Source organism: Dreissena polymorpha, chromosome 16, assembly GCF_020536995.1.
Source record: "Dreissena polymorpha isolate Duluth1 chromosome 16, UMN_Dpol_1.0, whole genome shotgun sequence".
Taxonomy (NCBI): domain Eukaryota; kingdom Metazoa; phylum Mollusca; class Bivalvia; order Myida; family Dreissenidae; genus Dreissena; species Dreissena polymorpha.
In genome coordinates this window covers 34,306,127-34,332,879 of record NC_068370.1, presented here as the reverse complement: position 1 = coordinate 34,332,879, position 26,753 = coordinate 34,306,127, and the positions used below count along the sequence as shown (strand labels likewise).

General features: G+C 34.5%; 1 protein-coding gene and 1 long non-coding RNA gene across 4 annotated transcripts in view; both read left to right on the top strand.

Annotated features, from left to right (window-relative positions):
• The first annotated feature begins 51 nt into the window (after window positions 1-51).
• Window positions 52-26,753, top strand: LOC127861383 (membralin-like). Of its 3 annotated transcripts, XM_052399807.1 has the most exons (13): window positions 119-182; window positions 8,424-8,495; window positions 10,641-10,901; window positions 15,505-15,852; window positions 17,208-17,361; window positions 18,008-18,118; window positions 18,842-18,964; window positions 19,526-19,626; window positions 20,564-20,621; window positions 21,019-21,102; window positions 22,380-22,512; window positions 23,179-23,278; window positions 25,026-26,753. In XM_052399807.1, exons 2-13 carry the CDS (start codon window positions 8,481-8,483, stop codon window positions 25,836-25,838), a joined length of 2,301 nt encoding a protein of 766 aa, XP_052255767.1. In that variant the 5' UTR covers window positions 119-182; window positions 8,424-8,480; the 3' UTR covers window positions 25,839-26,753. The 3 variants fall into 3 exon arrangements, with proteins under 3 accessions (XP_052255768.1, XP_052255767.1, XP_052255769.1); XM_052399808.1 differs by lacking the exon at window positions 8,424-8,495 and having other exon boundaries at window positions 52-182; XM_052399809.1 differs by lacking the exons at window positions 8,424-8,495; window positions 10,641-10,901 and having other exon boundaries at window positions 136-182.
• LOC127861407 (uncharacterized) overlaps window positions 3,200-26,753 on the top strand; it is a 132,245-nt gene continuing 108,691 nt past the window's right edge. Inside the window, exon 1 of the long non-coding RNA XR_008040206.1 lies at window positions 3,200-3,279. This is a non-coding gene — a long non-coding RNA (uncharacterized LOC127861407). The remainder of the gene's footprint in view (window positions 3,280-26,753) is intronic.

Below are 26,753 nucleotides of genomic sequence, written 5' to 3'. Positions count from 1 at the left end.
TGGAATACAATTAATTCATTCATAAAATAGAAAAATATAACTGATGTAGGAAAACCTAAGATATTTTATATACTTAATCATTTAAATAGTGTTTTGTATTACTTTTAAAACTGGTTAAAGAGTAAATAAATCACTTCCGGAAAACAGCATATTGACAATGTAAAAACTAGACCACTTGTCAGGTAAAAACGAGGATGAACTTTTCTGCAACGAGTTAACATAAAAAATGTGTGTCATTTAATCATTGCCAAAGTTCGATCGTACAAGATTACATTGAGTTTCGCCTAATCATGTGTGTTGATCATTTGTACCCAATACTTTACACACCCATTTTATTTCTGCAAAGTTAATCACTTTTGACGTTGCACATGCACGATCAATGTATGTATTTTAAATTAAATTGTGGTTTAAAAAAATCACACAATATAATCCGACCTGTTTAACATGACACGCTGACAGCTGATTGTTTACTGTTAGTCTTGTACCTTTATATCCCAGTGTGACCTAGTCCAAAAAATTAGACGTAAGCTACCCCGCTTACGTCTAAACGGCTACCGTCGTTTTCCTATAGCAAATTGAGTTCAACTTAAACTTCAGTTTTTCTCGTTAAATCTTTGCTAATGCATAAAATTATCATTAATTAGACATAAATGTGAGCGATTACCTCTTAAATGTGTAAAAATTGTGCTTTTAAACCACTTATGTACATTTTTTAAAATAAACATACACAACACACAAAGTGTGTTTGTCGTTTATAGAATTACATTGAATTATATTGAACGAAATTATTTTTTGAATAGGTTACACATAACCAATTGTTGTTGTACAACAAACCACATCACTTTTTAGCTTTCTGTACATTTTAATTAAATGAAACCTATATGTGTGTGTTAAAACTACCAGTTGTATCACGAAGTGTAAATTGATAGGAGATGAATCGAGTATGTGACCCTTACTGTAGTAAATTCAATCATTTCGTAAAAACTACTCATCCGATTTTATTGGTTTATACGTTATCTTGTTGCTTATTAATTCCTCTTTCAAAAAATATACGTTTTAGTATACTCCCGTTGCTATAAATGGATTTATAGCGAGATAAATACAAGAAATACACATTTTATGTTTTACCACCGCGCGTTTTACCGTGTTGTGGCTATCAATCTTGTACAATTAGCGTACAGCGAAGCGCCGAGGTTATACATTTTGATGTAACCACTCACGTCTTTTGTTGAATTATAGTTTCATTTCTCGGCCGATTTTGACAAATTATATATCATTAGAAAGCTTACGTTACGTAGTAAACAGATATATGAACATATATTAAGTTTTTCTTCTGATTTCGACAGCCCGGCGAGTTATAACTTTAACTTTTGCAAATATCATACCGTATTGGAGTTTTAGAATCTAGATTTACGGTTGACATGTTCGTACTTAATACCAATTTGTAGCGTTCTTCTGATTTCGACAGCCCGGCGAGTTATAACTTTAACTTTTGCAAATATTATACCGTTTTGGAGTTTTAGAATCTAGATTTACGGTTGACATGTTCGTACTTAATACCAATTTGTAGCGTTTATATTTGGAGTTCAGTTTTAAAAATTACATCTTGCTTAGGAAAATAGAATTCTGTATACGATAGAAAAAAAAATTGTTTAAAAACGAAAGTAATTAAGGAATGAAGGCGGAAGAAAGTAGCGCGCGTTCCTAACGCACTGAACTGATGCTACGGTCTTGGCGATTATGCTTTTGTTTAGAAACCGGCCATTGAATTTCCTTTGCCATGATTATTGTATTTTTTATGGAATATATTGTGGTATTTTGTTCACGAAACATATCAATAAAGCTTATTATAAATAAATCTTAATAAATTAACGATTTCAGCTCTTGTTTATAACAAAGAAAGGGTGATAAATTTATGATGAAACAGCGTATATAGCGGACCCTCTCGATTTTATTCGGCTTTGCATGCATACTTGAAATAAAATGGGTGTCAAAAACATTCATCGTTTGCTGTTAAATATCAACGAGGGAATTATGTATAATTATATGAAATGTTATTTACCTTAAATTAACAATTTATTAAAGATTCTTGAAAATCACAGTCGGTGTTACGCGGGTCATTTCGTATTTTGACATCAGGGCATCATGTCCAACTATTCAAAATCAGATTTTTTTTCACTGGGACGACGACGGCTTAGATTTAGACAGGCAGACAGATAGTTTATTCAGACTTATACAACAGTACATCGTCTTCAACTCAAATATATAAATTATTTTTAGACGAATTGTTAGGTGATTACACATATAGCAGTGATGATTCTGAGAATGTTGCCATGTTTCTTATCCGTGTAATCTAGAGTCCGTGGTTTGAGCATTTTTATCGCGGTGTTCAACAAAAGATATCTCAATAATCTTGTTTATTGATAGATCTGTGGTTTTATTGCCCCTGTGTTCAGCACAAACCAATTATCTCTTTATGATCAGATACTGTGCCGACCAATACTAAATAACACTATGGTGTCATACGCCACAGCAGGGACATATACTTGTGATCATGGAGTCTTAGTGCAAGACTTAAAAAAGTATGTTGTTTCGCTTGCGGTTGTTAAAGCCAAAATGGGGCTTCCCAGCTGGCACAGCTGCTACAGCTGCTGATATTCGGATCTGAATACCTAAACTTATTCAGACCTTATTCTTAACCGTTGCGCGTTTTACGATATCGGATTTTAGGCGGGAATACAACTCAGTGAAACTATTCAATTTCTTATACAACATTAAGCATATTAACAGTTATTGAAATTAACAATATCAGCGACATCTTTTTAAAGACTAAACACGTTTTCAAGTATCGAATTTAACATGTCAATAAAATATATTAATACCAAAAAAGATTTTTAATATTGTTCACATTAAACCTTTAAATGAAAGTGTCGCTTTAACTATTTTCCGTGTCTTATTAAGCCGCGAATCGTTTGCTAAAAACAGTTAACAAAAAGGGCTACACGTTCTAATTCTTAATGAAATACAAAAATAAGTATAACATAATTATTAACGTCCATAAACACACACGGCAAGATCAAAGTTTTAATGGAAAACTAATATGACATTCCACGTAAATTATTATTTTCGTCTAAATCGAATACTATATATAGAGAAACAATGTATTTATAACCGACCAATGAATTTACATTATGCAACTTTCAATTTACACAGTGCTATATGGCAACAATATGGAATTTGAACAGTGGTAGTGTTTTAAGGTCTGGACTATCATTACTTGTAAGTTTGTATAAACATTTTTCTAATGCAATTAGTAAAATAATGTTTATATTTTATGTTTAATAATTTATTGCATGATTATTCTGTGCTGTTATATGAATTTGATGCCGTTAAAGCTTCCGACATGAATTCATGTCGGAACGATGCTATTGCAAAATAACGTTAAACGATATGAGGTCGATGTAAATCGACCTCATATTTATAGGAGTAAGTGTGACCCAAATTCGACGATATAACGGTTACATGAAAAAATATTTAGCAAATTATGAAACAAATAATGAAATGTTTAATAGCACAAAATAATAATTTTAAACTCGGCTGTATTACTTTGAAATGATTCCAAGACAATAATAATCCATTTAATCAATACAAATAGAACATTGTCGAATTTAGGTGTAGGCGAATTTGGGTTACGGTAGGATACTATGTACAGTACACTCCACGCGTTTTCCCCAATTTCCCTCCATACTCCGCGGGTTTCGACCTGGAGGGAGATTAAGAAAATCCCGCTATACGCGGCGTTTGCATGATTTTGGACGCGGCGGTTAACGATCGGCAAAACTGATAAACCGACGCGGCGGCCCTCGGCGTTGGCAACGCGGGGGAAACTCCGCATTTTACCAGATAACGATCAATTTAATTTTGTTTGACTTCCTGATTTTCAAATAAAATTACATTTATTACAAGTACATACATGTACATGTAGTATAATATTTACACTTAAAAAAAACAACCAAGATAGATCGATCCCGACGTGGTTGTAGAAGTATTTGTGGTTGTATAGAAAACTCGTTGATTTACGACACACAAAACGTCGTCTTTTAACTAATACTTACCAATTAATATAAACACAGTTTGCAACATTGTTTTTATTTTGATAATTTAATCCAAAGTTTTCATGTTAGCAGGTGATTTTCTATAATGAACATGTATACAAATGACCAAGGACCCTAAAAATCTCGCAAATCTGTGTGAATTGACAGTTTGACGTAATCAAAGAAAAGCCGCTTCCTGTCTAAAGGCATAATTTACTCAAGTAAACACGTTCAACGAATGCATAAGGAATGGTTTTAATTGTCGGAACAAAGTCTATTCTCTGCTCGCTAATGCATTGATTTTCTCTTTGTTTGTAGGTTATTCCATTGATTGCTAAAAGGTGGTAACTATTGAGTTGATAATTGCATTTAATATTCACAGTTGTATTCTTGTTGCGTCGACATTCTAAACAATGTTTACCAGTAATTATGGACCAAATCGGCAGAGTGACATTCACACATGTTAATCCCTTTTGTCAAAACACCGAATACAGCAGTCTACACAATAGGTCAGTAGACAAGCTTTGCGTGTTTTCATAACGTCAAACACTTAAAATCCAGTTCCGCCCAGATGTCTTCTGTTATCAGTTTACAGTACAATTAGTGTTAAAATAATTACTCTACTAAAATACCGTAACGATAAAGATTCGGCGTGTTCGATTTGAAATTATTTTAGAGGAAATATCAACTTATTCGCGATATAATTTCGTTAATAAATACCAAAGAAACTTTTAACCGAAATCAACAATGTTCTCTGCGCTACAAAGTTTTTATCAAAAAAATCAATACACGCACGCTTTGCAGGAGTATACATTGTACCTTGACCTTGTACATTGCAGCATAATTTTCGCGCGCTTTTAAATATACATGACTGTATATTGGAAGCATTTGTAAACGTCGTGTTAACAATTAAAAATTGTAGTGTGTTTCGGATTACTAATTATTATCTCATTTGGAAATTTTACGGAACATTTATTCTTGTGTCGTATGTGTTATGATTTAAATATTAATTTGTCAAATGTATTATATTAGACTAATTCATATTGTAGACGTACCTGTGAATTAAAAAACATAATTTTTATACGTATTAATTTTCTATACAATTATCTTTTTATACATGTACTACAGTATTTAAACAATTTATTATAACAATGTTTTTATTTTTTGGCATGCCCAGTAGCACACTGCTAACGCGGCGTTGCGCGGCGATCACTGATAAGAACGGAAGGTGTCTGCATTTACCGACTAGCCTAAAGTAATACACGCCGCGGGAATTAGCGAACGCGGCGTAACGCCGAGCGTTTTATCGAGGTCACCTCGCTCTTCCAACGCCGCGTGAACACTCGCTAGCAGAAAAAACCCGCGGAGGGAGCGCGTTTTTTGGGGAAAACGCGTGGAGTGTACTGTAATATGATAGGCCTATGTTGACCTATTAGGGCTCGATAAGGCAATTGTCTGCTTGGGTACTACTTACATGTACCACGGGTACTCCTCAGTATACTTACATGTACCCTAAGTACAGTACATATACTTAAATGTACTTAGTATTAGACTGTACCTGAGTTGTATTCCCGCCCAAAATCCGATGTCGTTTAACGCGCTACCGATTACCATAAAACAATATTGTTTATGTTAAACAAACTTTTCTTTAAAAAAACTCAATCAACATGCTTTTTGAGTATTAGTTTCAATAATATAGAGGCCATTTAACAGAACATTGACAAAAATGTGAACATAATTAATTTAAAAAAATAGTCAACAACGACCGATTAAGCGTTAAAATTCACTGGTATGTGTTAGTATATTTACCGTACCCGGGGTATGTGTAAGTATACTTAAGAGTTCCCGGGGTACATGTAAGTAGTACCTGAGCCGAAAAAGAACAATCGAGCCCTACTAGGCTATTATCGGTGGATACCTTATTCCGGTGATTTTATTACATAAAGAATGAGAACTATTGTCAGTCTTTCATTTTTTATATATAAAGAATGAGAACTATTGTCAGTCTTTCAAAAAATTGCCCACATTTTACAGGACATTCGGTCTGGTAAACTTTGACATTTTACCAGACAGAAACACATTTCACCAGACTGAAAAATATTTAACAAGACAAGGCACATTGGGCAAAATTTTGAGAATTCTAAACGGTAAGACAATTGGACTTACAGATACTGTCAGTATTCACATTTATTTCAAGTCACATGGAGACAATAGCTTTAGCAAAGATTATTTAAGTAAAAATAAAATCTATAGATTCAACCTAATGCCCCAGAAACACTAATCTGCACTAGATGCAATTAGAATAACCATTGCGACAAAAAAGAAATAAATTTCGAAAAGAAATGAATCCACTGTTGTAACATTTGCAAAGATTCCTTTAAAAGAGGTCAAAATATGTGCGGCATCCGTTTTCCTGCGTTGGCGACGGAAAATTACAAATGTAGGGTACCAGATATGCATAAGTTCGATGCGCTATTTTAAGACCGATGCTTTTCCAATGTTTTGTAGGAGAATATGTAAACTGTTTTGAACGTTTAATCGGTTGAAATATTAACCTATGCGGATCAAATGTTTACCTTACAGTCGGTCCGGCAATGACAGAATATCTGTCGGACCGGCGAGCATTTCACCAGACATGTCCGATGGTCCGACGACGTTTCGGAAAGACTGTATTTTGAAAAAGAAACTTGCATGGGCTTTTAGTATTTTGTTTTAATAAAAAACTCTAAGTACATAAATACAAATACAAAAAAATAATGCTTTATCAGGGCTTTTCATCCTTATATAACAGAGGCCGATATTCGGCTCCCCCCCAATTCTAAAAAGCCTTATTTTTTCCCAACTCTGGCTGAAAGACTGCCCAAAAAAAACGATTGAAATTCCCCTGAAAATCAAAAAAATAAACACAGCGGATAGTGTTTTGTAGCCAAGTTACTATTCGGTATAGTTTTACTGGTCTTGTAGATGATTGTAATTTCATTGAAAGCTTCCACGAGCGATAAACAAAGATGAAGGTTTATTTTGCGTAATTGTTGTCTGGTATCGATTTTTTCGCTACCAGTTCAGTTCAGGTATTTCCCCACTACCGCTAAGCCGAATTTTAATTGTATTTGTGTACCAGTCTAGAACAGAATATTGCGTAGTACGGGTTTTATTGTCGGTTTTTGCACGAGGGCCGCAAGGGAGGTCACCAGTGTCATCGCTGAATTTTCAGTTTGAAAATGTCACATAATGGTAAATATTACCTAAAATCAGTTAAGAAACGAAAGCTCCTGGACACTAAAGAAGATCAAAAAACTTTATTCGACTGCGGATTAAAAAAAAACATTTCCAGGTCATTAATTCATAACAAAAATAAAGTTCAAACCATTATTGTGACTGTTTAAAATTGATTAAATGATTTACCTGTGATGAAATGCTTTAAAAGTTTTTTTCCCAAAATGGCCATTTATCGCGCTTAAATTTCCCAATTTGCAAGGCTAGGGCTTCTTCCCAATTTCCAGATGAAAAGCCCTGTTTATTGCATTTAAATTTTTTTTGCTCGGCTGTTTTCGGAGAAAACCCGAGGTATTGTCATAGCCAGCTCATCCTGCATCTGCCGTTTACCTTCCGCTTCGTGCTCAAACATTAACATTGGCTCTAAAATCAAAGTGCTTCCACCTACAACTTTGAAACTTCATATGTAGCTGCACCTTGGTGAGTTCTACACGCCACACCCATTTTTGGGTCACTAGGTAAAAGGTCAAGGTCACTGTGACCTTTAAAAAAAAATAATTTATTCTTCTGACAAGCTTTCATATATTAGCTCGGCTGTTTTCGGAGAAAACCCGAGGTATTGTCATAGCCAGCTCGGCGTCCGGCGTCCGCGTCGTGCTAAAACCTTTACATTTTGTTAAGGTTTTGAACATTGGCTCTTAAATCAAAGTGCTTCAACCTACAACTTTGAAACTTCACATGTAGCTGCACCTTGATCATGATTTCTACATGCCACACCCATTTTTGGTTCACTAGGTCAAAGGTCAAGGTCACTGTGACCTCTAAAAAAATATATATATTAAAAATCTGACAAGCTTTCATTTATTAAAAACTGCACCCGCAGCCAAGCGTGGCACCCGTTATGCGGTGCTCTTGTTCATAACTGCACCCGCATCCGCGTGTTGGCACCCGCTATGCTGTGCTCATGTTAAATGTTAAATAAAATAGTCAAAATTAATCAATATTCCATACATGTAAAGGTTTTATTTGTCTTAAAGAAATTTCCACATAAATTGCAAATTGAAAATGAAGCAGATTTCCCCACTTGTGTAAACACAGTTCATTATTTCGAAGATGCACCCTCCCTTTGGGGTGATGTCACCAGAAAAAGGTCAATCAACCAAGAAGTGAATGCTATTGCAGTGGGTATGGAACTATAGGCTTATCATTGTTAAACATGCTGTAAAAAATTACAAATTTGACAAGAATTTCACTGAAATTAAATAATTATATTGAAGGTAAATTGTATTTGAAGGTTGTTGAATTTTTTGTGATAGTTCAGGAATTCTGTTACGTGTTTATTATGCCCCCTTTCGAAGTTTTCGCACTGTCTGTCTGTTTGTATGTCACACTTTTCGTGTCCGCTTTCTTATTCAAATAGTTTTCATCCGATTTTTACGAAACTTGGTCAGAAGTTGTATCTAGACAATATCTAGGTCAAGTTCGAATATGGGTCATGCCGGGTCAAAAACTAGGTCACGGGGTGGAAAAAGCAAATCCAAGGGAAGTAATAAGATTTAAATCGACATAATTATCTGACCTGCCAAATTATATATTTTTGTTGAATTAAGCAAAGCAGCGCAGTAGGCGGCATTGTGTTTCTGACAAACACATCTTGGAAAAAGGTCAAGGTCATCCTTCAAGGTCTAAGGTCAAAAATACAAATCCAAGGAAAGTAATAAGCTTTAAAGGGAGATAATTATTCAATATTGAACATAGCAATTTGATATTTGGCATGCATGACTGTGTATCTCATGGAGCTGCACATTTTGAGTGGTGAATCTACAGTCACGGTTGTGGTTTTTAATTATTTAATTATTTGCTACTAAAAATAGAGATTTGTTAGAGACAATTATTTTCAAGGGAAGTAATTTATATAATTATAAATCTCAGATTATATATCAGATTATATATTTCCTTACCAAGAAATTTAAGTTCTTATCACAGTTACTGTACAGATTTTTTTTTTTGGATTATTTATAACTCAAATGATTGATTTGTCAAAGTTTTTTTATGTCCCCCATCCACTATAGTGGGGGACATATTGTTTTTGCCCTGTCTGTTGGTCTGCACGTTGGTCTGTTTGCTCCAACTTTAACATTTGCAATAACGTTTTCAATATTCAAGATAGCAACTTGATATTTGGCATGCATGTGTATCTCATGGAGCTGCACATTTTGAGTGGTGAAAGGTCAAGGTCATCCTTCAATGTCAGAGGTCAAATATATGTGACCAAAATCGCTCATTTTATGAATACTTTTGCAATATTAAAGATAGCAACTTGATATTTGGCATGCATGTGTATCTCATGGAGCTGCACATTTTGAGTGGTAAAAGGTCATGGTCATCCTTCAAGGTCAGAGGTCAAATATATGTGGCCAAAATCGCTCATTTTATGAATACTTTGGCAATATTGAAGACACCAACTTGATATTTGGCATGCATGTGTATCTCATGGAGCCGCACATATTGAGTGGTGAAAGGTCAAGGTCATCCTTCAAGGTCAGAGGTCAAGTATATGTGGCCAAAATCGCTAATTTTATGAATACTTTGGCAATATTGAAGATATCAGCTTGATATTTGGCAAGCATGTGTATCTCATAGAGCCGCACATTTTGAGTGGTGAAAGGTCAAGGTCATCCTTCAAGGTCAAAGGTAAAAAAAAAATTCAAAGCGGCGCAGAAGGGGACATAGTGTTTCTGACAAACACATTTTTCATGCATGTGTATCTCATGGAGCTGCACATTTTGAGTGGTGGAAGGTCAAGGTCATACTTCGAGGTCAAAGGTCAACAAAAAAAGTCAAAGCGTCCCAGAAGGGGACATAGTGTTTCTGACAAACACATTTCTTGTTTAAATTATATAAATATCATTTCTTTCCTGTACTTATTTGTGAATTGTAGGGTTCATTACATACCTGTGGACTTATGTCCATAGATACATGATGAACTCTGGCTATAGGGATATGATTTCTATACCTGCCAAATGATAAATAGAAATTTTATTTCAAAGCGGCGCAGTAGGGGGCATTGTGTTTCTGACTAACACATCTCTTTTTTTTTTAATACACTGGTATTTGGTCACTGGAGGATATACTATTTTGTCTGCAATTTTCAGATAACAATAATATGGAATGTAATGTAATAACTTTGTTGATTTATAGTTAATCGTATTTCAAATTAAGTTAAAGCACCAGTGTGTTACCCATAAACCTGAGAAAAACGGGGAAAAAAAGTAAAAAAGCAATCTTGATAGCATTTGTAAATCATGGCATTGTAATTTTTTATTTCAGAATATTTTATTTTTTAATTTATTCTGGAATCATTTGCGGGAATCCAAAATGAATCAAAATGGTCCAACAAATCCAAATGTGGAGGCAGAAAATAACAATAATGGACCAACCCGCAATACAGGGAGACGAGGTCCAACAAACCCCCTGTTAAATGTGAGAGATAGACTCTTCCATGCTCTCTTCTACAGAATAGCTCTCGCGTATGCAAGAGCTTTTCCAAGATCAATACGAAGAGTGATAGAGTTTGCAATACTTTTAAAGGTATGACTTTTGAAGCATTTTTTGTCTCTGAGGTATTGTGTATTCTTACAAGATGATAACCTTTAGTAATTTAGTGTCATGGAATGTGTACATTGTTATGACTGTATAAGACTGTAACAATAATGTTTGCTTGAAACAAATCAGTATTAATGCCATACTAAACATCAGTTAATTTATTGTCCCCTACCGGTTTCACCGGAGGGGACTTATGGTTTGCGCTCTGTGTGTCCGTCTGTCTGTCTGGCAGTCTGTCTGTCACACTTTTCAGAATCCTGCGATAACTTTAAAAGTTCTTAATATTTTTAGCTCACCTGAGCCCAACGTGCTCATGGTCAGCTTTTGTGATCGCCTTTTGTCCGTCGTCTGTTGTGCAACGTCAACATTTGCCTTGTTCACTCTCTAGAGGCCACATTTATTGTCCAATCTTCATGAAATTTGGTCAGAAGATTGGTTTCAATGATATCTTGGATGAGTTTGAAAATGGTTACGTTTGCTTGAAAAACATGGCTGCCAAGGGGCGGGGCATTTTTCCTTATATGGCTATATATGGCTATAGCAAAATCTTGTTAACACTCTAGAGACCACATTAACTGTCCGATCCTCATAAAACTTGGTCAGAAGATTCATCCCAATAATATCTTGGACGAGTTCGAAAATGATGTTGGTTGGTTGAAAAACATAGCCGCCAGGGGGCGGGGCATTTTTCCTTATATGGCTATAGTAAAACCTTGTTAACACTCTAGAGGCTACATTTTTTTTCCGATCTTCATGAAACTTGCTCAGAAGATTTGTCCCAATGATATCTTGGATGAGTTCAGAAATGGTAAAATTTGCTTGAAAAACATGGCTGCAAAGGACGGGTAGTTTTCTCTATATGTATATAGTGAAAACAGTCTATTTGTGATAAGCCATAATGTTAAAGAAAGATAACCTGTACATACTTTCTAAGAGTTAAGTAATAGTTAACTCCCTTGTATAAACCTGGGACTTCTTTCATAAAATGTGGTGTACATAGACAGTAGTTTGCATACCATTTAATTAACCTATCTCATAAAATAAATGTACATGTACAAATGCACTGTAGAGCCTTATCTTTGATCTTTACTGATAAGCCAAGTTAACATACATGTACTGTGTTTTGGTGTATTTAGCAGACTACTGTGCTATGAAACTGTTTTCATGTCAACCTTGTTATTTGGCATTTTCTAAGTTATAAAGACTCTTGATTGAAATAACTTTTGTAAATTCTTCTTATTTTTTACATTTGAGTAACTGGAGTTTTCCACTCTCCATAAATTGTGTTCTTTATATTAAGTTAGACTTATTTTATAAACTAAATTTTTTAAGCAACTTCTAGACTAACAGAAACTAATATTTATATCAGTTTTTTTGACAGATTGTGAACTTCTTGGATATGACGGTTGAGTTCTAAAATGGTTTGGACCGGTAAAAAACTTGGCCGCCAGGGGGGTCAATTTCCTTATATTTATTTATTTAAGAAATGAAATAAATGCTTTAAACTCTCTGTAAGTGCAGATAGTTTACATCAGTGGTCAGTGATGATCTTTGATCAGTGCTTATCTTTACCTGGATGCTAAGAATAGCAGTGCTCTCATTTGATTGGATGTTTACCTATGTTACTATGCCTGCTACACTTCAGAATCAGGGAACTGGCACATTGTTGACCTCTCCCATAAAAACTAATCAAACTAAACATCTGGGTATACATGTGAAAGACTAATGCTAGACCCCCTGGCTCTAAGTTGAAAGAGTTAGTCCACTAATTGAAAGATTGAGGATAGTGAATTACTAATCTGCCAGACCTGTTTAATGTAGCAACTGTTAGTTTTATCATGGAGGTGAGTTTAATGTTCTTAGTCATACATGCCAGATTTCTTTAGGTCCAAAGCGGGACATTCCATAAAAAATTGTCGGAACATTTGACCAAAAAGCAGGACACCTAAAACGATCTATCATTCCACCTTTACTGTAGTCAGTATAGTACTAACAAAAACTCTTGATACTTTTATTCAAGACATAAAACATCTGATATGAAGCATGAAATCTAAAACATAACAATAACAGTTTTATTAAATAAGACAATAGCAAACAACGAAGATAATATTCATCTTTTTAGAGTACAAAATCTGGAACATTACGACAATAAAAATACTTATTATATTACGTTCAATTGCAAACAGGGGAGGCTATCCAGTACATTGAAAGTACGGGTTACAGTAAACTATCTACCGAACCGTTACATCAGCTTGACACGGAATGCGCGGCCGTATATTGGTATATTGCACATTCGGATTACCCCGCTATTTTGGAACTAAACATTGAATGTAAAAGACTCATTAATGACGTAGAGTTAATTTCACAAAACAATAGTTTTGTAAACTGTTTCAAACAAAGACAAAAACAAACACATTTTCAACATTTATTTCATTATAATACAACTATCGATAGCAATAAGCGACCACTATCTTGAAGACCACCATGGTGTGAATGCCTGATAAAATCAATAATTAGCCGATAAATCGCTGATAAGGTGTCATAAACAACACTGGTACACCCGAGAAGTAGGATCGGATTGTTAATTGGGGGCAATAAAGGGATTAGCGGTGGTAAGTGTTAGCGAAACAGTGCTTGAATAGCGAATTTTATTGGGAACCTATAGACCTTACATCGTTTTTTACGAATGTCTGGACAAATCATCTCATATCGGGACGCCGGGACAAAGGGCCCAAAAGCGGGACTGTCCCGCCGATATCGGGACGTCTGGCATGTATGTTCTAAGTTGAAAATTTCACCAAGTAAAAGTGACTTAGTTTTATTTTTCTCTAAATGAAAATTTTGAATAAATGATTTACTGTATTTCACTAACTGGGAATGTTAAGTTAGTGGGGTTAGTTTAGTTCTTTTAATTAAGTGCAATTATTAGTTAAGTGATTACTAAGGCAAAGTGAATTAGTATGTTTTTCTCTAAGTGAAAATATTGAGTTAGTGATTTAATAAAGAACAGGACTTAGTGAATTTATGCAACAGCAAGTTAGTGTTTTTAATAAGTGATGAGTGAACATAGTGAATTTATTAAATGACAAATCTCAGCTAATCTTTTAATTAAAGTGACTTAGTGTGTTGTGATTAACACAAGTTATAAGTGATTAATCAAAGCCGAAGAAATGGATTTAAACTGTTTGTTTTCTGAAAGTGTCTTACATTAGACTTAAGTGAATAATACAATGAAAGTGAGTTCTTAATTATTTGTTCAGAGAAGTGAATTGAGTGAATTCAATTATAGTGATCACGGGTGTTTGTTTATCCTAGTGCTTTATACAGGCATTTGCCTCATACTGAACACAAACTGTTGACCAAGTTTAGACATGAAAGTGTATAATTGTTTTCGAAACCTTGTTTTAACTATGATTAACTTTTGAAAGTTTATGAACTGTATTTCTATATGAATTGTTTGTATTGTTTGCATTATTGCTTAAGTATAAATGATGAATGTTTGGAAAGAATAAAAATAGTTTAGTCACATTGTTGTTGAAGAACAGGTCATTTCTTTTTTATCTCAGGTGAGCGACATTGGGCCTTTCAGGCCCTCTTGTTTCATGAAACTTGAAACATGGATAGATGGCAATATGGACATTATGCACGTCATTTCATTTTGTTCCTATGTCAAAAATTCTTGTTGCTATGGCTACAAATAGACTAGAAATACTGCTGAAAATGGTGGTTTTCTAGATCCTGCGATAACTTTAAAAGTTCTTTATATTTTTTCATGAAACTTGCAACATGGATAGATGGCAATATGGACATTATGCACGTCATTTCATTTTGTTCCTATGTCAAAAATTCTTGTTGCTATGGCTACAAATAGACTAGAAATACTGCTGAAAATGGTGGTTTTCTGGATCCTGCGATAACTTTAAAAGTTCTTTATATTTTTTCATGAAACTTGCAACATGGATAGATGGCAATATGGACATTATGCATGTCATTTCATTTTGTTCCTGCGTCAAAAATTGTGGTTGCTATGGCAACCAAAAAATAAATAAATCTGAAAAAGGTGGAATTTCTGACAATGGCGAAGCCGGTAGGGGACCATATTGCTTGACAATAGCCTTATTTATTGTGTTCACTTGCCTAAATGATCATAATAAATGAGTGAAGGTTCCAAAAGCATGACAAGATATATTTCAAAATTTCTTCAAGCCAGAATTGATTTAAATTTGCTATCTTTGAACTGTTGGGCAAGTAGTTAGTCTAAGTAGTAAGGGTGTCTAATAATCTTTTGTTAAAATTTAAATTATTAGTATTATAAGTTCTTATAATAGATATTTCCAGCATTTTACTATATTTAAGGTTGCGATTTAATCAATCGAACGTTGATTGAATTGTTTTATATTTTTCTTTTAATTTTGTAAGCATGTTACTATTCACAATATTTCAGAATTTTAAAGAGCAAATTCAGAAACAAATGTGTTCTGCGTGGTATAATTCAATATAAATGGTTAAATTTTGGTTAGGTGTAACTTCTAAGTTTAGTCACTGGTACCTAACCTTTGAAAATGTGCATGTATTTTTTGTATTTCAGGCTTTGCTTGTGCTAGGTATCCTTGCCTACATTCATATCGTATTCGCCCGCACTCCAATCAATTGTCTACAGCATGTGCAGAAAGTCTGGCCCAGAAATGGCATACTTCGGGTGGAGATTGTAAGAAACGCCTCCGAAAACTACACCATAATGAATTCATATGAGAAAGAATATGCAGACTTTGGGGCCATGTACATAGAAGGGTTGTTGACAGAGATGGAGGATGTGGAGATAGACCATTCTGAAGAGGGAGGGGGTGTGGAGGTCGTTCGTCACATGGTGAAGCCTAACTACACCTTCATTCATGTCAATGGGCAACATGGCTTGGATGCGGAAGTCACTGACAAGGTGAGTTTAGGATGAAAAAATACATTTGACACTGATTTTTTGCATTCATATACAAAATTACTGCCAAGTGATTCGTTTAGCTTGAGACTGTATCGTGATACTCTGATTGTCATGCAATAGGATCAAAACTGAGTTAAGACTATTTTGAGTGTACTCCATTATCAACCTCTCAATTTAAAAAATAACACCTTTAATGCAAACAATTCACAGTACCGTGGAAGGTAGGGTCCAATTGCATTTTTTTCAAATGAACCCCAATACAAAGATTCAAAATAAACTCATGCTCAAAACAGCGAAGCCAGTTACCAATCAATGTCAATCAATTTCATTTATAAACAAACTATTTGACATTACTAAGTACCAAGGTGCAAATAACAGTTAATAATCTCTTAGTAAATGCAGCACCTAATGGTAACTAAACTGTTTACTTGTTTAACTGAAAAACATATCATTGAATATATAGGCAGCTAAATTGTATATCTAATATGTCATTCAAGTACATTGTGTATTACATCAAAGCCGCACATTTGCTTGCAAGCAGATTAACAAAAGAGAATGCCTCACACAAATGAACTGGATATTATATTATTGCCCTTATGGTATGAAATGCACATTCTGTTTAAGTTTATGATGTATAAAACAAAGTCTTAATACTTAATTACACTGCTATAAACACTTTTTTCATATTTTGTTTTTTCATGTATACATCCTAAAAAACTTAAATTAAGGAAGATAAGTTGAGTCCTGTTAGCACACTAATTGCTCTATTATTTGTTGGACAAGTGCATAATGGTAAGCTTCAACCACTTGATCCTCACACAAAAAGTGCCCCATGAATAATAATTGTTTTAAAGTATTATTATTTTAAACTTTTGACAATATGTTTTTAAAAATATTAAAAACCTTTTCCAATTTTGGGATTCTTATGCAATTGACAAGTTAATTGAGGATTAATCACAAACCTTGTTCAAATTGTAGTCTTTAATGTGTGGGTTATAAATTGATTTTTGAAGTCTTGTTTAAAAAAACACTTCACTACCTGTACATTTAATTGTGAGTGTTTGACATTGTTTATATTACACAGCATTTCATTAATAACATACTTTAAATGTTGTTAAATGTTAATTTATGTATGTGTTGTTGTATTATGTTATGTTGCTCATTATCGAAATAAATCTATCTATCTATCTATCTATCTATCTATCTATCTATCTATCTATCTATCTATCTATCTATCTATCTATCTATCTATCTATCTATCTATCTATCTATCTATCTATCTATCTATCTATCTATCTATCTATCTATCTATCTATCTATCTATCTATCTATCTATCTATCTATATTGATTGCAGGAAGAAGCTATCAAAGATGAGCATGAGGACACTGAATCAGTGAATGCAGGGAATTCCACTGACAATAGAAGTGACACTGTGCCAGTAAAGACTACTAAATATACTGTTCCATACAGAGAAACTCTGTCTGAATTGGAGATGCTGGCTAAAGTTGGTAAGACAGTCAGAAAATATGATGGAAACATTTGTTTTGCCACTATATATGTATATGATATGTTTTCCTGTTTCTTAATAATTAATCATTTATGTAGAAATGTGTGTTTTGAGGCAAATGATATTTATAAAAACAATATTTAAAATAGAAATTGAAGTGATAGCTTTAAGAAAGTAACTAAACCCATTGAAACTAATATGTTATAAATACTCAAAACTGACCACGCCACAAGGGTCACATTTTTACATAGACTTATAGTTAAATACCCTTTAATATCTCTAAAGCAACAAGGCCAAGATGTGTAATATGCCCTGTGGTAAAAATTTGTCCCGTCTTGGATTGTGGGGTTGAAATCTTTTTATATTATAAAATGTAGTATATATAAAGGATATTTGTTGGATTTGGTGGAATATTAATTTTAATTAACGATTGATAATGATTATTTTTGTATTTTTGCTGAAATCATAGTGACTTAACAATACATTAATTCACTGCCCTTCTTGGTTCAAGTGACTGGTAAAAAAATGGGGTTTTAAATGTCAACATGATCTTGAAAAAGAAAAATTCATGCAGTGTACTGTAACTGCCTTCAAATGTTCCTATGCTATTTTGAACTGCAACAAAAACTTCCAATGTTAAATTACAGTTTGGCCAGAAGAGAAGTACATAGTAGAGTATGCACTGGAATATGGCTTCCTGCGGCTGTCACCGAAGACACGACAGAAACTGAACATCACGGTGATGTTGGTCACTCTAGGTGGGTCCATACTATGTATGAACTGCCATGCACTTGAATATTGTACTTTAGTGGGGTTTTAGCTAAATCAGAATGATAGGGCCACCCTAGCCATATTTATAACCCTACCTTTACAAATATATGTATGTCTACAAATTGTATGTCTACAGTTCTTTTGTCCCCTTTTCATTTGTCTTGTAAATACTGACACACCAGACGTGCTTTTTTACTGGCTATTATTGATTTTATAGATTAACATGAAGACAGAAGTTTTTTCATCTTTTAATATTAACATCGAATTATTTTAAATAAAGAAAATACCCAATGGAATATATGCTGAATTGATGTAATTTATGTTACTAACATGTACAATGTACCCAGTTTACAATCTAGCAATTTTTCATGAAAGAAGTCATCCTGCTTCTTCAATGGTCCTTCAGGCTAAATCCCTTGTTATTTGATAATGCATAATTAAGTCATGTTTTTATTTAGCATATATCATTTAAAAAGTATTTTATACAATTTTTTATGCCCCCCTTCGAAGAAGAGGGGGTATATTGTTTTTGTAATTTGTAATTTTGTGTTTTATAAAAAAAATCTTGTGATTATCTGTAATATTAATTTCTGGTCGCACTACTCCAAGTCATCAGTGAATAGAAAAATTTTATCCACGTATTTCAAGGCTTAAAGTGAATGCTTCAGTTAAATAAAATTCTTATACTTTGATCACTTCATTACTTTCAGACCCAGAAAGAGATGAGTGCTTTGGTGATCCATTCAGTCGATTCCTGCTAGATGAGTTCCTAGGGTACGATGACATCCTCATGTCCAGCATCAAAGGGTTGGCGGAGCAGGAAGATAATAAAGGTATGCATTTTCTGGATGTCACTCATCCAGTCCCTTAGTTCTGGAGGTTTCTTAAGGATTACTGGCCTGTGTCTGTTATTTCATTAGTCAAACGTTATACTTTGAAATTGTTTGTAACAACTTAAAATTGAAAGGACTGTATAAATAACTTTATTTAATTATAAAGATAGTGAGCAAGATAGTGAGCAAACACAACTTTGGCCAGGGTTTCTTTTAAATGTTGTGCTAATATATCAAAAGCTGCAAAAATAATTATGTCGCTTTCAGATGGAGATTTTTTTCTGAACTCGCACTTGAAACTATAAATCAGATGGATATTAATTAAATTTTACAACTTAAAGCAATAATTTTGGGCTATTTTTTAAGTTTAAATGAAGAAAAAGTTGTAGCCAAATAGAATTTCCTTTAGCTCAATTGGTCAATTTGTAGCCATTGGCTAATATGGCGAATGGCAAAGTAAGCCCTGCTTATGTGAAAGTCTGCTGAATATATCACAAGTTATCAATATCAGACAATAAGCCAGACCTTTACTGTTGTGTTCCCGTGTTGTTCTACTTCCAGGTTACCTGCGCAATGTGGTATCAGGAGATCATTATAGGTTCATTAGCATGTGGATGGCCAGGTCATCATACGTGGCCGCAGCGTTCATCATGCTGGTCTTTGTAGGTATCTTTCTTGTGTAACATTAGTCTGTAAACATGGCCATAATGAGCATAACAAATGTGTTGAACATTTGTATAGAGTTAATAAAAAAAGCACTTATCAAAGTGCTTACTGCTCTAAATTGCAAGGATCATCCATCTGTCTTCTGCTTCAGTTTCTTATCCCATAATATACAAATTTATTCTAGCTGCTGTTCCTAATTAAATCTTTACCCAAGTATATGTGCAATCCTTGTTGCTTCACAATCCTGGTTGCTGCACAATTCTGATTGCTGCGCAATCCTGGTTGCTTCACAGTACTGGTTGCTGCACAATCCTGGTTGCTTTACAATTCCGGTTGCTTCACAATCCTGGTTGCTGCACAATCCTGGTTGCTGCACAATCCTGGTTGCTGCACAATCATGGTTGCTGCGCAATCCTGGTTGCTTCATAGTACTGGTTGCTGCGCAATCCTGGTTGCTTTACAATTCTGGTTGCTGCACAATCCTGGTTGCTGCACAATCCTGATTGCTACACAATCCTTGTTGCTTCATAGTACTGGTTGCTGCACAATCCTGGTTGCTGCACAAGCCTGGTTGCTGCACAAGCCTGGTTGCTGCACAATCCTGGTTGCTGCACAATTCAGGTTGCTGAACAATCATGGTTGCTGCACAATCATGGTTGCTGCACAATCATGGTTGCTGCGCACCAAGAAAAAATGCTGTACACAGCTCTCAAAATGAAAATTGCATTTCTTACTTTATTTAAGTTTGACATTTTGTCCATGATTTATTCCTTTATGCCTTCATGTCAAAATATTTCAATTATTACTAAAAGAGTGTGTAATTGACATGGCAACGTTGAAATACGCATTATGATTTGTAGTCCCAAAGAGTGTTTTCTCTCTCTGTGGTCTACCCTCAAGTTCTCTGCCCTTCATTCTGCTCATACATTTCAGACTGTGTCGGTGTCCACATTGTTGAGATACTCCCACCACCAGATCTTCATGTTTATAGGTATGCAGTGCTCAACTGGAATCTCACACAAATGTTTTGCAATGCTGAAAATTTGCCAAGTTCAAAAGTTTTGAGTCCAGAAAGCTAGAAATGTGGAAACATTTCTAGTTCAATTTATAAGTGGATATCTTGAAGAATTGATGGTGGTAATTTGGTATCTTAATCACATTTTTGGCAAATGAAAAGTACCGGTAATATCTTAATGTTGTGCGTAGATTCACAAATAAATCAAAATTGGGATGTGGAGTGGGTCCTTCTTCCAGATATATATTAACATAAGGAAAACAAATATGGTTAAGTGAATTATTTTGTACTTATTTCTGTATTCTTATAAACACAGAACATGTGAATCTGTGAAAGTGTGGATTATATACCTTGTATTATTAATGTATTTTAGTGGACCTCCTTCAAATGTTAGAGATGAACGTTACCATAGCGTTTCCTGCTGCCCCACTTCTGACAGTTATCTTGGCCCTTGTTGGTAAGACTTTTAGGAACATCTTCAACAGTCCATAGAGATTAGTGTGGCATCTAATAGAGTGCTGTCAATGCAACAAATATTTTGAAAGTACATGAAACATTATACCTGAGTTTCAATCATGTGAGACTCCTTGTTATGTCATTCCATGCAGGTAAAAGGTGTCAGTTTAACCCTTTGCATGCTGGGAAATTTGTCATCTGCTAAAATGTTGTCTGCTAAATTTCTAAAATTAGCATTTTCTTCGATTTTTTTCAAGTTATACTATCAGAATAACAAACAGTTTGGATCCTGATGAGATGCCATGTTCTGTGGCGTCTCATCTGGATCCAAACTGTTTGCACAGGCCTTCAAAATTCAGTTCCCGCACTGAGAGGGTTAAATTTACTTAAATTAGTGATGAACAAATTTAGAGCAATATTTTTCAAGGACATATTTGGGGTTTTTTAATTTGTGCTGTGTCAATTGTGAAAGGTACCATAAACAAAGCTAAAATACATCATGTGATGCCCAAGTACTTGCAAATAGTCATAGGAATGCCTAAATATACAGTTTTTCTATTGCAATAAACACATGCACTTGTCGGTATTGGGTTAAGCTCATAATTGGTTCACATATAACAACATTGGCAGATTAGAAAACGTCACATAAATATTTATCATTTCCTGTAAAACGTACACATGTTTAATTGAATATCATATTAAATTTAATTTACGCCCCACATCAAGCATGCATATATTTTTCTCAATATGACAGGATAAAAAAAAAAGTCCAAACTTACAAAGTTTAATCTGCTGAGAATTTGACATGTAGAATACTAAAATCCGACTTTAGTGAAAAAATAGTGATTCCACAGTATGAGGGTGTGTCCAAATATTGCTTACCAGTTCTGACCATCAAGAGATTATCAATCATATTGGTTAGTTTCAGCAAAAGTTGGAATTAATTTTATTAGAATACCAACCCCAGTCAACCCAAAAATTGGTAAATATTTGCATCTTTATTAGCACACTTGGTTCAAATTGTCAGAAACAAAATACACTTTCCTGGTAATATTAATTAACAAGAAGTTTATTATGTTAAAAACAAGTAGCAAACTGCTAATAAAAACAGTGATATTATTACACAGAAGGTTTTAAATATATTCTCAACAAAATACATGTAGTATTAATAAATGTCCCAATTTCTGGACACGAAAAGCAAAAAAAGTTTTGCTTTATACATTTTGCTCTGAATTTTCTTATCCTATTTCTAGCAAATGTTCGTACATTGATTTTCAGGCATGGAGGCGATAATGTCCGAGTTTTTCAACGACACCACCACTGCCTTCTACATCATCCTAATAGTATGGATTGCAGACCAGTATGATGCTATTTGCTGCCACCAGAACATTAGCAAACGACACTGGCTACGGTGAGCAGGTCTTTCTATCTTAATTTATGGCTTAAAATCGCCATACCTTTACTATATTTTATTTTCTAAACAGGAACATAAAAAATAAACCTTAAAGTAATGCACACATTCAGGAAACAGACCTTGACAATATATGCCCTAATTGCCAAAAATTGCTAGGTTCTGATATGTTATTTGAGTTTTTCAGAGTTTTTTATGGGGCCTAGCTTTTTAATGTTGTGATTTTTATCAAAATATTGTGTAAAAATGGTCTGGTCTATAATGTGTGATGTAATTTTGTTGGAGCTAAATTACGAAATGTTAAAGGCAGTTATTATTTAATTTGGACATGTCTCATATATAAACACTCAAGACAAAACCTGGGCATTTAACAACAGTGCAGCATACAGAATCAATTATAAAAAGATTTTTGGTTCAACATGAAAAAAAGTGTTTTTTTCTTACACTATTTAAAGCACAAAATCAGCTATGCAAAAAAACACTGGAAGTTAACTATTTCTTTGAGCTTTAGTTGACTGTAGTAAGAAATACATCAAATGTTTACCATAAGGGAAAAGTTTGGCTCTTTTATGTGGAGGAGGTAAACTGGTATACATGGCAGTAATACAATAAAAAACTAGACTAACATATACACTTTTCATTCATGTCTGTATATTTCATTTGCAGGTTCTTCTACCTGTACCACTTTGCCTTCTATGCCTACCACTACCGATTCAATGGCCAATACAGTGGGCTGGCCTTGTTTACATCCTGGCTTTTTATTCAGGTATGTTCCTTTGTCTATTATGTGTCATGTACAAACTAGCTGGAAATTCACCTTTATGCATGAATACAAAGATATTAGAAATCTTATGATGAATTGATGTGTGAGCACAGATTTGCATATGCATTTGTGAATACATAACAAACATGTATACCGTAATTACTCTATATTTTCGGACACTCTAAGTTTTCGGACACCCCTTTTTTTAGCAAAAATAATTATTTTTCGTGACTTAATTTTCGGACACACGAGTTTTCGTCCATAATTAATGTCTCTAAGTTTTCGGACAGTATATTTTACAGCGTTATTTTACTAAATTTCGGTCCTGTTTTCGATATCTAATGACACTTCGATCATGGGGTTTTACAACCAGATTAACATCTTAAAACATGGCAGGTGCATGCCTGAGGGCAACGGACCATTACATTTGCGTTATTGGGTAAATAACCTTGTAAACTGGTATTAAACAATTGTTTCGCGCGAAGTATAATAAGCGTTATGACAATTACCATGGGTAGTGCCAATTGACAGTTCAATTATCTACCGAAATTGTACCACCCCTTCTCAGTAAAATAACGTTGACAAGTACTAAACACTTCAAAGTGTGATGCACCCTATTGCAAGTTTTACGAACAATGGAAGGAGTTAGACATACAAATATCGGAAATGAACAAACAAAGAATTCATAGTTTGCTTTCTTAATGCGTTAATTACAGGTTCATACTAGCGAGTATGGGTACATCACATGCTCATCTTTGAACTCGTTGGTCAAAGTACAACCTTGCAGTAACTTTCTGTCAAATAAATAAAGCATTTAAAATTATTTAAAATGCAGTGCAAAAAAATATAACTGTAATTTATACTATACGGCATGGTATTTTACAAGCGCGTTCTATTACCGGTAGTCGTTGATACAATTGACGCTTTTTTCGGACACTTAAATTTTCGACTCTAAGTTTTCGGACACCTGTATTTTGTGAATATTTTTCGTATCTAATAATTTATTTTTAAGTGTCTGAAAACATAGAGTAATTACGGTAACCTTAATCAGTTTGAGCACAGTATGTATATTGTTTATGATACTTAAATTTTGTAAAATTCAGATGAAAGAGTATTCCACTTAAAATGTTTTTTAGGTGTTTGTATACTTATGAAATGTGTATGTTTATACGCATGAAATGTGTATGTTTAAGCTAAGTTTTGCTTCGAATTTAGTCAGATTTTGATAGTTTATTTTGGTTTATTCTGTATTTAGATTTTAGACACATACAATTAAAATATTTGAAAACATGGAATTAATGTTGATTATTAGATTTTCTTCTTTCACGGTTTAATACCTGTTGAAATAAAAAATATTACCGTAATCACTCATGTCTGGAGGTCCTTTGAAGCATTGTATGGTGTGTTAAATTTGATAGGAGAAGGAAAGCATGTATATGCAGCACTGTGTTACTTCATATTTAAGCTGTGTTGTGAGAAACTAGACTTATTGCATGTGTCAACCCAGATTTGCCTTAGCAGTAAGCACAGGCTAATCATTTTGACAATTTCCACTTTTATTTTTTTTAAATTCAATGAGGTCTCTTCTAAACCCAAATCCATTATAGGCCCAACCAGTCATCCCTGATTAGCCTGTGTTGACTGCACAGGTTAATCTGGGCTGACACTTAAAAGTCATGCATTAGGCACAGTTCCCTCAGAACGCAGCTCATATGAAGCCCTGTGTCACTTCTTATTTGTTCCCTTGCAGCATTCCATGGTGTACTTCTTCCATCACTATGAGCTGCCTGCCATACTCCAGCAGGCTCAGATACAACAACTGCTGAACAGGAACCGGTCCCGAGGAGGGGCCGGGAACCAGAATCCAGCCAATCAGAACGCTGCAAACCCTGACACTGGCTCCCCCGACGCGACTGCTGCTGATAGCGATCCAATCATGAATGGGGGGCCCCTCTTGAATGGCCATATTGCCACGGAGATTTTGAACCCGGTTGAGAATGGTCACATCCTGCAGAATAATGTGGATCAGGAGTTACTCAATGAAATCTTCGATGGAGTAGATGATGTACAGGTGGAAGGCTTTAATATTGATCAGCAGCTTCTGCATAACTTGGAAGAGGAGATCCAAGAAATTCAGAATCATCATAATCAGGCTGTTAATAGTGGCTTGACTTTGTCTGCCACAAGTGTGATGAACAATGTGGTAGAAGATCTACCTAGTGCTAGTGGAATGGCTTTTTCACCAACTTCACAAGATGTAAATGTTGCAAATAACACAGATCTAGGTGCACATTCTAATACAAACTGTGACCCTCGCTTGACATCTAGTGGTGATAGTTTAAGTTCAGACTGTGAGACGCAGTCTAAGTCATGTAATTCTGTTAACAAATCAGATAAAGGTGATTTTCAAGATAAACATATGGATGCAATGGCAAGCAATTTTGGGTCTTTCAATGGTGCAATAGTAGAAAATACAACTGACAGAGGAAATTCCTTAAGATATCGTGGAAATGCATCTGCTCAAGTTCCCACAAGTGATGATAGTGAAGGAACTGAAGTGTAAAGAAAACGATATTAATGCATTTTGACCTTCATTTTGTAGGTGGAGTTGTGGTTCTTATTGCTTTTGTTACCAGTCATCTTTTTATGCTCCCTGTATATATATATATATATATATATATATATATATATATATATATATATATATATATATATATATATATATATATATATATATAATATTATATCTATATCTATATATATATGGGAAGCATATAGTAGTTGCCAGTTTGGGTATCCTTACTTACTTCCGTCACACTTTTGTTACCGTTTCTCATAGCGCCTTCAATATTTTGCCGATCTCTTACATATTTGGCATGTAGGTACCTTGCATGGACCTCTACCTTTTGATGATGTTTGAGGTCACTGGGGTCAAGGTCAAGGTCACCGAGGCTAAAAATAGATTTTTCCGTCACAATTTTGTTACAGTTTCTCATTCAATATTTTTCCGATCTCTTACATATTTGGCATGTAGGTACCTTGCATGGACCTCTACCTTTTGATGTGGTTTGAGGTCACTGGGGTCAAGGTCACCAAGGCTAATAATAGATTTTCTCAAGGTCACACTTTGGTTACAGTTTCTCGTAGCGCCTTCAATATTTGATGGATCTCTTATATATTTGGGATGTAGGTACCTTGCATGGACCTCTACCTTTTTGATGAGGTTTGAGGTCACTGGGGCCTGGGGTCAAGGTCAATCTCAATGAGGCTAATAATAGATTTTTTCAAGGTCACACTTTTGTCCACACATTTAAACCATATATCGAAAGCATCAATTGGGAACATCCATCAGTTTTACTGATATCCTTGTTTTATTTTATGCCTGTCTTTATTTTCATATTGTGTTCTCGCATGAAAATTTTTGTGATAACCGGAATCAATAGTTTTATTATTCAGATAATTAAACAATTTACCCTTG